Source organism: Ruditapes philippinarum, unplaced genomic scaffold (assembly GCF_026571515.1).
Source record: "Ruditapes philippinarum isolate M1 unplaced genomic scaffold, ASM2657151v2 ctg1961_1_1_1_1, whole genome shotgun sequence".
Taxonomy (NCBI): Eukaryota; Metazoa; Mollusca; class Bivalvia; order Venerida; family Veneridae; genus Ruditapes; species Ruditapes philippinarum.
This window is the reverse complement of record NW_026858357.1, coordinates 132,294-146,721: the sequence shown is the minus strand read 5'-3', so window position 1 is coordinate 146,721 and position 14,428 is coordinate 132,294. Positions and strand designations below refer to the sequence as shown.

The 14,428-nt window shown below is 31.7% G+C and overlaps 1 protein-coding gene across 1 annotated transcript; it reads left to right on the top strand.

Annotated features, from left to right (window-relative positions):
- Positions 1–4,058: 4,058 nt before the first annotated feature.
- Positions 4,059–12,653, top strand: LOC132752941 (cysteine and glycine-rich protein 2-like). The gene is made up of 6 exons (XM_060743358.1): positions 4,059–4,219; positions 6,753–6,876; positions 9,800–9,974; positions 10,425–10,533; positions 11,199–11,292; positions 11,819–12,653. The coding sequence occupies exons 2-6, from the start codon at positions 6,762–6,764 to the stop codon at positions 11,893–11,895; spliced, it is 570 nt and encodes a 189-aa protein (XP_060599341.1). The 5' UTR covers positions 4,059–4,219; positions 6,753–6,761; the 3' UTR covers positions 11,896–12,653.
- Positions 12,654–14,428: the final 1,775 nt, after the last annotated feature.

Genomic DNA, 14,428 nt, shown 5'->3' with positions numbered 1-14,428 from the left:
CTTTTTTTTTTAGATTTAGAAAGCCGCATTGTAAATAAGATGTTGCAATCTTTATATGTCTTAATGTGTTACCTCCGGTGAATAAAGTTATTATTATTATAACTATTATTATTGTTGTAATTATTATTATTATTATTATTATTATTATTATTATTATTATTATTATTATTATTATTATTATTATTATTATTATTATCATCATCATCATCATAAAATGTATGTTTAATATAAGAACATTATTTTAAATGTTACAAAATACGTTTCAAACATGCTGTTGTTTTTTCTTTCTTATTTTAAGGTTAATTATTAATCATTAATACTGAGTTTTATCAGTTAAATAAAATCAACATCACTCACAGTATATCACTCACACTGTAACTAATATAGCTTTGCCGAACTTTTTGTTGGCGTAAATATATCACTTTTTTATGATTGTCCATATATAAAAATTTTGATCTGCACAAAAAAATATTTTCTGTATTTTGTTTTCGATAGCATATTTCACGATTCAAATATTTTTACTTTAAGTATAATGTTTTAAAGAGTTTAATTAATTCAGCAATGAAGCTACACTAACATAATATTCTATTTATAATAAACCTGTGAATGATGGATTTTTAAAAAAAACTTTTGTGAAACTATTTTCGTTAATTTCTTAAAATAAAACCTTTGAACAATCTATTTTCATGATGTCGTTTTCTTTTCACAAGAGTATTTCAAATAGCCTTCATACCATTGTACGGATTTTTTACGCTTAAGTAGAGAGAAAGCTCCAATTGCACCTCACTGAATACAATCTCGTTACTATATAGTGAAACATTCGACCGATGCGCAGAGTTGTAGAAAGTTTAAAATTGGTGGCTACATACCCTCAAACCTTCATGATATATGATGGATCGAAACTCAAAATTTAAAGAGAGTTGTGGGTAAAACCGTTATAATTTGATATTAAAGAAGCTCAACCGAATTCCAATAGCCTAAAATCTTTAAATTTGAATTTCTTACATAGATCAGCTGGAGAACATAGAACAGAAATATTTGCAAAAGATAATTAATATATATTTACTCAGAAATAGGCCTTCATCAAATAGATTCACATTAATCGTGAAAAAAATATTTCCAGTCCCGTCATGTAAAAAAAACTCAGTGGAATCCCTTTTATTCCAGAATGAAAAATATTTAAAACACAAGCAATAAAGAACCTGTTAATATATGTATAATAGTATACGGGCTACAGAATCAAAGAAAACTCATTTTATCAAAAAGGCTAAAGCGAGCCTAAATTATATAAGGGAGATAACTGTGTTCTAAGAAAGCATTACCAATGCAAGAGTTGTCTCCTTGGTCGATCATAGTTAATCACTATGTAAGTAAGACACAGTACCTCCTTTCGATGAGGATAGGGGACCGATTTGAGGTGAGGTTAGACAGGGTACAGGGTTGTTAAGCAAACTACGCTAAAATAACTGTGATAGAAAAAAAAACAAAAAACAAAACAAAAAACATCCCGTAACCTGAAGAGTTCTCTTTGTTACTTAAAAGCTGAATCAATGCTAAAATCATCTGCTATTAATTATATTAATTTTCTTTTTTTCAGTCATCATTATAATATGCATATTCTATGCATATTCTTAGGCAATTAGTTTAGACCAATGGAAAACTTTTGTGTTCAAGTTGCTATAAATAGCAACATTATTCATAAGATATATATGGACTTATATTAATCAAGGCCAGCAGTTGTGGGTCCATAGGTACACCATGACTATGTGTATCCGAGATTTAGATATCAAATGTTGTTTCTTCAGTGAATGAAATAACCGCACAACATATATAAATACCCCCTTAATTGACGTACAAATTGCGGGTTGTCACACCTAAGATTAATATCCACGTAAGTTGAGAATATGGTGTCAGCTTAAAACTGTCACTTTTAATCTTGTATGAAAATACAACAAATTGTTTGTAACTATTTAACTTTTGGCCATATTTGTCATGATACTCTGTTAATGGCCAAAGGTAATGTTTATTTGCCGATTTGCCAATAAAATGAAATGAAATGTCATTAAAAGAAATCCGAGTTTGATATATACGATTTTATTACTAGAGTTTTATTTCTGTAAAATATTGATGGCAAACATTCTCTCATACTCTTCAAAGTTTAAAGTGATGGGCTCGACGTAAACCTATGCTAAAATATTGTTTCATGTTTAACACGAATGCATTTCATACTTATTGGTCAAAATTGTTTCAAAAATAATTAAAAGTAATAGGGTATGAATCGCTTAAAACGTAATATATAATATAAAACATTATTTAAAACATGATGTAAAACATGATGTAAAATATGATGTAAAATATAATACGTATAAAACAAGATGTACAACATGACGTAAAAAGAAAATTCAATGTAGGAGGCCATTTGAATAAATAGAATTTCTAATTTATGTCGCAAGCTTAATATGTATGTATAAAGGGCATTACTTAAGGTTTATGCACAAGGGGTGATGATACACCATCATTTTTAAATAATTATGGTTTCCATAGCAATCTCCTCGTCAAAGTCAACTTAGATTTGCCTTAGAATTTCACTTTATCCCGTATAGTGTTTTTTTTTACAATGTTTTTATGTCGTCCAGTTCTCCCATATTTAACAATGCGTCAACAACTTTAACGCTAGAAATTTCCAACAAACAACCTCGGTAATGAGGAGCGGATCATCTATCTGCTACATGATGTTTAACAAAAACATTTTAAAGCTAAAATGGGAAGGTAAAATAGTGGTAGCTACATGGTGTTATCTAGAATGGGGAGGTAATTTTGTTATACCTTGTCACAAAGGGAAGTAATTTGGTGGTATCTTGTCCATTTGTTTTAATAGGAAGGTAATTTGGTGGTACCTTGGCCTTCAATCGCAACTCCTCGGCCCTTTCCGTCAGTCTTCGGATAAGGACCTCGAACACAATAGTATGAATACACAGAACGGATGCGGTATTTCGGTCTAACCTACGCTAAGAAACTAAACATGTAAACAAATAGTAATTTAATGCTGGGAGTTGTTTACAAGTTTATTTCCAATATATGTAGTAAAGGTTCACCTAAAATAAGTGATATCATAGGTACAAAAGCAAACAATTCATTATTTATATATTTATTATCATGGTTGTAGAAACCGAAAGTACAAAAAAACCAACCTGTTGACATTTCGTCGGATTTGTTTGAAATTGAACATCAGTGGTCATATTTAAATAACAAATTGTTGTCAGACATATTTTCAAGCAAAAGAGTACCGGAACAGGCATTAGATGTCAAATATATACATTTGTTTTACATTATCTCTGTTTCTGTTTACATCTACCACGTGGTAGAACTACTTTCAATCCGTATTGTTTCCGAGGTTAATATTATAGATAATAGCCGAGGCAGTTCCGAATGCTTGGCCTTTTCTTTAAATGGGAAGGTAATTTGGTGGTATCTTGGCTTTTGTTTAAATGGGGAGGTAATTTGGTGGCATCTTGGCCTTTTGTTTAAATGGGGAGGTAATTTGGTGGCATCATGGCATTTTGTTTAAATGGGAAGGTAATTTGGTGGCATCTTGGCCTTTTGTTTAAATGGGAAGGTAATTTGGTGGCATCTTGGCATTTTGTTTAAATGGGAAGGTAATTTGGTGGCATCTTGGCCATTTGTTTAAATGGGAGGGTATATTAGCATTTGGTTTAATTGGAAAGGTAATTTGGTGGCATCATGGCCTTTGGCAAAATTGGGAGGTAATTTAGTGGCATATTGACCTTTTGTATAAATGGGGAGATAATTTGGTGGCATCTTTGCCTTTTGTTTAAATGGGGAGGTTATTTAGTGGTTTCTTATAGTATCTTGTCACTTTGTTAACATGTATAAAATGTGAGGAAAGCTTCAAAATTTCTCATATATACATGTGTATCATGAGTAAATCATGTGTAAACGAGTTGCGGCACTTCTATATACACACAGCGAACATTTAAATATTTTACTCTTAAATCATAGTGTAGAATCTTCAAATGTTCTCATCTCAAATTACACAGAATTGAAGCTATCATAGCATATCTACACAATATAAATTCACCGTTCGTTCGTCGTTATTTCACAGGTAGGAAGAGGGTAAAGTAGCGCGCGTTCGAAACTTGCGATCAAAAAAAATCACTTAGACGCTTTTGGAGTAACTAATTAGACGTTTCATTGAAGGGTGAGTTATTTGATTTAGAAAAAGAATAAAAAATATTCACTTTTTGCAATGTCATTATTTAATTATTTTGGACATTGATACTATAATGTAGCTGTAAAGGTACGCAAATAATTAAATAAATAAAATATTTAAAAAAAAATAAAAATTGATTAAATTGTCATTGTAAAATTGTAATCCGATAAATTATATAAATATTATTAAATTTTATGTTGATATTTAAAGGAAATTAAGGCAATGTATCAATGAAACAAAATTAAGAGTTTTAAAGACAATACGTCCAAGAAATAAATAAAATACTGTTCAGGGAGATATTTAAGAAAAAAGTCGCGAGGGGAGCGGTGGCCTTGTGGTTAAGGTGTGTGCCTCTCAAACCAGGGATCATGGGTTCGAGATCTAATCGGGTCACGACCATGTTTCTTCATATTACACCAGTACTGGTTGATTTCAGGAAGTGGACTCGAAAGTGATTAATTATCAGATGGAAGAACTTGTTTCGCAATCGAGCTTCAATAAATATGTTTAAACCAAAAATATCTTAATATTTTGCGATACACTGTTATAAAATTATACAATGAAAATGTATGTAAAGCCTTCTGGTAAACGTAACACTAACGCTATTTTGGTTTTAGTGCGTTATTCTTTACATGGAAGGAATTCCTCAAATACTCCGTCCAAAGTCACCTTGACCTTGACCTTGCCTGCACCGCGGTCGACTTGAGAGTGGACCGTTAAAACAGGGTGAATGACTACGACAAATTATTTGTATATAACTTGTATTTATCCATGCATAATGAAAAGTTTGAAGTTCTATCAAAAACTTCGTGTAATGATCAATGCATAAAACATACTGGAACATTTGAGTAAAATGAAAAAAAAAAGGATTTTGCAGAACTGCATCAAATAAGAGCGTTACAGTTATCAGACGAATTTTACAAATTGTATCATTTATATATTTGTTGAAATTGTTAAAACGGTTACAGAGATCTTTTTTGCGGCGAATGAATGTTTGGATATATCAATGTTTACCTTAAAAAGTGATTTTTCTTGATAAGCCTTGCCGGAAAACTAAAATTCTTAAACAATGAGTCACGAAGGTATCCGCATGATGTTCCTGCGGTTTATATAACTCTAAGACTATAAATGTTTTATGTTGTATTTTCATCCCGAGAAAATCATATCATTAAGCCATGTTATTACAAAAGCCAGATATAAAAAAATGTTTTTTTTTTATCAATTACTGGTAGCAGAGATAGCGCGTAGACATAGGATGTAACCATAGAGTGTAGACATAGGATGTAGACATAGAGTGTATATAAGGTGAAAACATAGGGTGTAAATAAAGTGTAGAGTAGGGTGAAGATAGCTTGAATACATAGGGTAGACATAGGCTGTAGTCATAGGAAGTAGACATAGAAAGTAGACATATGGTGTATATAAGGTGTAGACATAGAGTGTAGACATATGATGTAGACATATGATGTAGACATATGATGTAGACATAGGATGTAGACATATGGTGCAGACATAGGATGTAGACATAGAATGTAGACACAATTTTCATCCTACGTTTCAAAATAATGCAATTTCTTATATCATGAAATGATTGGCGTCCCGGTAACACGAAATAATTGGTGATCTGGTGGCACGAAATAATTAGTGTTTCCGATATCATGAAAAAAATCAGTGATCCGTTAAAATGAAATACCTGATTTTCCGGTAACATGAAATAATTGGTGTTCCAAAATGTAAATAAGATCTTTCATGGAAAACTGTTAAAGCACTAGTATTTCTTTCTTATTTTACAGTTGTGCTACTTTCATAGTTGTTTTGATCTTTAGTCATTGTTTTCGTTGTTGTTGTTGCAAAAACAATGATAAAGCTAAGCAGAACTCAAATTTACGATTGATATTGAACAGAATAATTGTATTTTTGGGAGTACAAAGATTATTTTGATCTTCAGCTTCAGCTGCCTCCTTGCATTCCTAAGATACAAATCAAAACAGACAGGTTGATAGATTTATCGTCTGCTCGCTTGTTTATTGGCGGGAAAAGGTGCGCACGGTTAGAAAAAATGTTAAATTCTCTTTGCTCATGTGTAACATAATTGAAGAAAACGTAAACAGTTGTTATGTTGCAAATATCTGTCTAGAAATAGGTGAAGAATTGCGAAAACAACTGTCTCACCTGTTTTAAATGCCAGAAAATGATGAGAAATAGTCGTACACATAATGACGTGTATTGCTAGCAAGCATCAGTCAATTTTTCTTCACGTGTGAATGAAGTCATTTCACATGAATAACTTGTTCTTGCTATGTAAACAGTTTTCTAAAGCCTCATACAATTTTGCATTCTGAAGTTTCGTTAGTTTTAAACCTATTCACAACGTCAAAATATTACTTTTTCAGTTTGGTCCCTTCTGAAATGTTTAGTAAATGATTTTAGTTTACGTTTTTAACTGCACCGTCTTTTAAGAACAATTTTAATCCTAGAAAGAGGAATTTTTGAATGATTTTAGATTTAATTGTCTTTTCAGAGGCTCAAAATGCCATTCAAACCTCCAGAGCAGGCTAAATGCCCGTTATGCGGAAAGTCGGTATACGCCGCAGAAGAAAGACTTGCCGGTGGGAAGAAATGGCACAAATTCTGTTTTAAATGTGGTAAGATGTTATATAATCAAATAAAATTAAAAAAAAAAAAACGGCTCAATGAATATAGTTCCGATTGCAACAACTAAGATTGTTTAGCAATGTACGGGTATACAGATTCTTGTCCAAGAAGGGTCGTAACTCTAGCCAAGCGCATAATGTTTGCAGTTCAGGGTGTGGACCTCATAAAATTACATTATATGTACAATTATGAAGTATGTTAGGCAAACAAACCAAAAAATAGATTATAAAGAGGTAAATGTTGGAAGAAATTGTGAATGACATGGGGAAATTTCGTTAGTGAGTAGGCAATACCTGAATAGCAAAATCAGTAATTGTGCAAAAAAATGGGTTAGGGATTGTAAGAATGGTTTTGGAATTTCAAGTAACATATCTTAACATTAAAAAGATGAGATGCGCATTAAAAGAAGAAAACACATTTAAAGATCAAGGACAGTTCATACAACATAACATATACGAAATAAAACATAATTATGTGTGTGGTGTTTTTTTCGTGTTTGTTTGTTTGTTTATTTTTATTTATTTATTTATTTATTATTTCATTACGAAACTTATGTTTTGATGCATAAGAACAGTTACTGACCACGAACCAATGCGGCAAGAACAAACACGCAAGTTATGTTAAAACAATGTGATCAGGGCGGATGTTGCAGTCATAAATTGTACGATGTTTTTATTCACTTACTTTCGCATTATTTACATACAATTGTATATGTATCATTATCACGGAAGGAAGTTCACATTCCACACTGATTATTACTACACATCATTCAATCAAAGCAAATCTTCTACACACTTCACGAGAAATGAGTAATTTTGAAGAAGTTTACCTGACGGCAATTTCTTTGATAAAACAGAAATGTTCTGCTAGAAACATTGAGATTCTGACATTCCTACCACATAGCTTGGAACATCGCCAAACTGTACTATTATAATTGATAATTCGGTTAGAGATGATGTTTACTGTTTATTCTAATTTGGTTTCTTGGTGATAGAAAAAAAGCTACCAGAATACAGTAAAACTAAAAATAGTGCGACCAAAACGCATTTATTATGATTTCACAAGAACTTGATCTTTACACATCTGGTAAATGTCACATATTAAAATGAATACGAGTGAATACATATACAAATGGGGCGGGGCTTGATTGGTTGGGAGGAGTTAAGTCAGGGATTCTTTAATTCAACACCAAAACCGCGTAAACAACAGAATATACGTACATGTATATAAAAATGTATAATAACGGTGAGCAATGGACCAGTGGATATGACCCGAGAGCAGTGGGTTCGAACTTTAGTGTTGTTTTCCCCAATGATGTTTCCTCATACTAACAACTAGACTTTACTCACCCAGTAAATGTCACATACTCCATGTGATATATGGGTGAATATAAGTTAACAGAAGGGGAGGGGCTTCATTGATGTGGGAGGAGTTGAGCCGGGACTTCTTTAATACCAAAAGACACGTAAACAAAAGAATATACCTAGTATATAATAATGTATGAAAACATTGAGCTATGGCCTTATGGATATATATATATATGGCGTTTGTCTCTTAACTCGTGGACAGTGGGTTCGAACCTTGTTAAGTTCATATGACAATGTTTTCAGTAAATGACACCTATACTGATTTTAGTTCCAGCTAGGAAGCGTGCGAGAGTATATATGGATTTATATAAGTTGGAAGAACTTGTTTCACATTAACGTACATGTTCTAAGTTAATATGTTATAATTGAAGAGTAACCGTCAATCAGTATCTAAGATACCGTTCCATGTATCAAGTACGCATAATTGATAAGTGAAGATGGAAAGAAACGTGTAAACACGGTTTTCTCGCGAAAATTTAATGAGAATCTTGTCTGCTATGCCTGGACGTTATTCAGCTCCTGAATTTACGATATCTTCCATTCCAGAATTATTTTGTTACATGCATGTTTAATATGTGTTTAATTACATTACTGTAATTTTGCAACGAGCAGTTTAAGAGGCGTATTAAAATTCTTTCATGAAATAAAATCCTTGTTGGATTGATAATTTTGGGTATTATGTGGAATTAGAGAGAATTTCTGCAGATATTACGTACAATGCATTAGAGCTAAATCAATAATGTAATCAAGCAAATGTTAACTTAAAGACCCATTCAGTCCCAGAATTTTTTTAATTTTTATTTCTTTAAATCTTTTTATTTTTATTTTTGGAGTACTTTGTACAGTTTTCAATAGGTTACCCATTGAGTTACTGGTTATAGTGATTAAGTAATCTTTATGGAAGTGGCATGTTGTCTCTTTTTTGCTAAAAAGTAATTTGGTGGTCAAATTAATACTTTGTTGACATTCTGCTGCTTTTATGACAAATTATTTCACATTAAGCGCCACTGTCTTTAGGCAACAAGCATCTAATCTGCTTTAAAACCATTATTTAAATTATTATAAAATTCATGTTTGATCTATCTAAAGAAATTATAAAAAATAGGCATAAAGTACCTGCTCCCTTTCCACGCTAAATGTCTTAAAATGAACTGTTTCAATTCGGAAAAAAAATCAACAATTTTAGCGAAAATTTCAAAATAAGTACCGACTTAACAGTGTCTCTCTTTCCCTTCCTCGCATACCCCGCCCACACCCTCCTCGTCCCCACTATGTCAAGTAACAAGGAAAGAAACCAATGTTATTTCATAGAAATAAAGATTTTTGTACAATTTTAAAGGACAAGGATTGCTTCATATAATTCAACAAATATACAAAATCGAATACTACATGTAGTAAACAGAATTTTATCGTTTTCAGTGTTTTACATGACAAATCAGACGGACATATAAGTTATTTGACCGTGAAAAAATTCTTCCGATTCCCGCACAGAAGTTGGAATTAAATTAGGTTAATAAACTGAAACCAGTATTTACTTTTTTTGAAGGTCTTTGCAGCAAAATGTTGGACAGCACGACCTGTGCAGAACACGAGGGTATGATTTACTGTAAGGGCTGTCACGGAAAGAAGTTCGGACCCAAGGGGTACGGGTTTGGTCAAGGTGCTGGGGCCCTCAGCATGGAGACCGGAGAGCAATTTGGAAATACTAGCAGCGGCATGTCGTAAGCATTAACAGTTTTACAATTAACGCCTAATAGCTAATGAGACCAAATCGCTGATTGGCTGATTATGTAATGTCACCTTAGACGTGATTGGCTGCTAAAACGTCTGATTAAATTTCGATTTTAATGATTCAAGTGAATACTAATACAACAACAACAACAACAACAACAACAATAATAATAATAATAATAATAATAATAATAATAATAATAATAATAATAATAATAATAATTAATAATTATAATTAATAATTAATAATTATAATAACAACAACAATTATTATTATTATTATGATAATAATGATGATGATGATTACAAATATATGATAATTCCTTGAACAAAGAATAAATGCTAACGTTCTTGGCGATCTAAAATGAATCGTTGCATTTCTTGTTAACTAAATAACGATTTTAATGATTTATTCACGTCTGTTTCTGTTATGTTTCAAGTAACCGGCCAAATGAGGGTCATGTTGGGGGATCATGTGGAGGACCTAACGCATGTGGGCGATGTGGTCGAACAGTTTACGAAATGGAGAAAGCTAATGGAATGTCAGACGTAAGAATCGTGTTAATACTTAATTATACAATGTATTGGCTGTTGACAATGATAAGTGTATAGACCTACAGGTATACGTCACTTGTATAGATTTACAGGTAAACGTCACTTGTATATACCTACAGGTATACGTCACTTGAATAGACCTACATGTATGAATGACTTGTATAGAACTGCAGGTATACATCACTTGTATATACCTACAGGTATACGTCACATTTACCTGCATGTATACGTCACTTGTATAAGTCTACCTACAAGTATACGTTACTTGCATATGCTTTCAGAGTCTCGTTCAACTTTATATGCTCATTATTGTGACAACATCTAAGACACCATGCATTATCTTAGAATTTCAGGAATTAAATCATGGTTATCACAGAAACAAACCGCAAGTCCATCTAAAAAAATTAAATGCCATTGTTGATTTACGTTGATATATGTACATACATTTTTGTTTCATTTAAAACCATACAGTATATCTGCAATGAATGGCACAGAACAAAATTCAAAGTTCACCACCACATACAATTTCAAGGCATATTTAGCTATTTTGGTATAGTTTTATCAAACTCTGGACCAAGGACGCTTCGTTCGGACTACAATCTCTTGTATATCAAGAAATCTAACCAATATTTATATATATAACATTTATAATTTTTCAGCCTTGGCATAAATCATGCTGTAGCTGTAAGGTGTGCAATAAGAAGTTAGACCCTAGTGCACTAAACCGGCACGAGAAAGAAATATACTGTAAAGGTATATAACAAAGAATTTTCTTAAAATATTTTCTGGCTATTTTACCGACTGGCAACGGCATTTATTATCTTTTATTTTAAAAAATACTACGAATAGCTTTGTTGCAGAAACAATATACTATAATAACGTGAAAAATCACGTGAGAAATAACGTGTGAAATAATGAGTGAAATAACGCGAGAAATAACGAGAAAATATTTGATTCAATATACCATAGGTGATTATTAGACACAGTTTGAATCAGTTGATATACTGACTAACATGATTTAATCATTATGAAGTTCAATATCAAAAATAAACAATTTCTTGACTATGATTATAAATCATATACATGTATTATCAAACTATGGAACGGCGCATTTGTCTTCTCTAGTGTATAGTCAACACGCACACATACACAACGCAGAAGTGCTTTGCCATACATTAATTTTGATGAAAGCGTCTGGTGAGAAAGAATAGTAAATCAGCTCTATTTCTAAAAGTGAACATAACAGTCACTCAATCTTTCTCTCTTGAATACATTTCAGGATGTTACGCAAAGAATTTCGGCACTTCCGGTTACGGTTTTGGAATGGGCGCTGGGTGTTTGTCAACCGGAACTTAGAAAGTTCAATACAAGATTGCCGTCTGCAGATATGTTGTGAATTTGCTTTCGTATGAGCACGTGCAAATAGTGCTGTATGAATATCAAACAAATAATGAATTATATCCTAACTTATTGATAAGAGCGTGGCAAGATATCGAACAGTCTTGTTTTCAGTTAGTGCTTAAAATCAGTATATATTGTGAGCTTTTTATGTCTTTGTATATTTGCGATTAATGGACTTTAAATATAATGTGTAGAACGTTTTATTAGCGTTGTATGACTTTGAATTGCCTTTTGCGAAAATAGAAATTTTACTTCGTGTTGTAGCGAAGGTTACACTTTTATAAATATCTTATGATTTGAATGGTTCATGCTTAAAACATAGAAATATATGCTTCATCTGAGTCATCTAAACGCTTATAAGTGCATATACAGACTTGCAAAACACGAAAAGTGTAAAAACAATACGGAAAGGGTAATTAAAAATTTTCATTGATTAAAAAGACCCAGACGAATTATTACACTATTTTCTATTAAATATAAAGTATGCACATTATTTACTTAAACTTATATTAAGTTTTATAAACATTGCTGAAATAAATAATGTCATTTGCTTAAATTATATCTTACATTTTATCATTAAGAATTTAAAAATGCACGAATTTTACGCGGTTGTCATTCATTAAATAGAGCTTTTGTCTAGTTATGTATACATTTATTTATAGTAACTGTTGCATTTTGTAAATAAATTGCTGAATAAATTTGCTTTCACTATTTGTAATGTATTTCTGTTTATTGCAATAAATCTTCTTCTATGTTAAGATTTCTTGTTACGCTAATTCAGTCTACTTTCAAGTAAATTTATCCGTTAACAGGGGAGATAAATCGATGAAATTCTTACCTTGCTATGAATCCGTACTGTAGCAGTTGTCTCCCATTGATTAAATAATTTTATGCTTTCCATCTCTGTTCATAAATGAAGAAAAGATTACATATTTTCACTGCATCACATGAAAAAAATAATTTGAAATTACAATTTTACACACACATTTGTTTGGTATTTTCATATCATGTAATGTAAAATACTAATGCCTAAGGGGTAACACTGAGATTTTTTTCTTGTTGCAACATCTTTATTTGGCCATTCCGTAGGAAAAGAAAGCTGGTCTGAAACAAAAAATAGCCTGAAAGTATTCATATGATATTCAGGGGACCTAAACGATGTTAAAGTTATAAAAATGGCTCTCTTGACCACTCACTACTCTATTTTGGTTACTTGTCGCCGATACAAAATGATTCAATCAGAACATCTCGGCTATTATTTATAATTATCCGAAGTTTGATGGAAAGGAAAGGGCCGCGAAGATGCGACTACTGTTCTTTTCCGGCGAGGAGATATACATGTACTTGCTTTTACGACATCACAGAAATATACGTAATGGTGCAAAGGTGCTTGTTGTATTGATTTAACCTAAAATCTAATTTCTTTTAATAGGTCCCGTAACTCATTTTTATGGTTTTATATCATAAATATAATGCTCAAATTAAGATTTATCAATATTGTAGGTTCCAAAAAGCATTATTTATAAAGATATTACCGAATTTAACATTTCATGTAAATAAAGGCTGGTAATTAGAAATTTATTTTCTATAAAGTCTAAGTGATTTTTTTCAATGAGAAATGAATGCATATATTTTAATTATTACATATCATGTGCACAGATATTTGCAGTACATATTCTTCAATGTTTGAAAATTGTTTTATAAACATAATTATATACATATATAAAATTTCACTTAAGTGTGGGAACAACCTCAATTACAACCTACAGCTAGATCTTTAAACATATTTTCAGTCAAATCAATGCGACTAGCACATCTGCGTGAAGACAGCAAAAAGCCGACCTTATTTAGAAAAAAACCCCATCATTTTTAAAGGGATGGGATGATGACACAACTGGGCAAGTCTTTCCTTTTAAACGGAAACTTTATTTAGAATTTCGAAAGAAATGATTTAGACTAATTGAAATTTATACTGTCTGATATTTGAATATTTCATTTTTTAAAAACAAACTGGTAAAAAATGCCTTGTACGGCCATTATATATTTTATAAGGGTTTCCGAATATTATCATTCAAGCACTTTTCGGGACTGTCGGGGACATATACGTACAGGCAGTATTTGGAACGACAATAACCAGCCCTTTGCTAAGAATTATTATCATTATTATTATTGATTAATAGCCGAGATGTTCCGATAGGACAATAGCCTAAAAAGCAATACGTTGAATGATTTAAACTAAATTCAACTTGAACAGAAAATGTTCTTTTCCCAGTAATAATAGGTCTAGACGGCAATTTATAAAACGAAAACAGCATAATAATTTGTAGAAATATCAGTACATAGTAATTAAAGACTCTCAATATGCATATGACATACATTGAAGAAAATAATAGTTTGCATGCATTGCTCCTTCAAAAAATGACTGACAGCAATTTATATTTACCCCCACCCAGCCAAAATCACACCTAAAAAATACCAATATGGGCAA

Bases quoted from the DNA above. Each gene is read 5' to 3' on its own strand.
- LOC132752941 (XM_060743358.1), top strand. From the start codon at position 6,762: ATGCCATTCAAACCTCCAGAGCAGGCTAAATGCCCGTTATGCGGAAAG. The intron at 6,877-9,799 runs GTAAGATGTTAT...CTTTTTTTGAAG, and splicing joins CAAATTCTGTTTTAAATGTG to GTCTTTGCAGCAAAATGTTG. The intron at 11,293-11,818 runs GTATATAACAAA...AATACATTTCAG, and splicing joins GAAAGAAATATACTGTAAAG to GATGTTACGCAAAGAATTTC.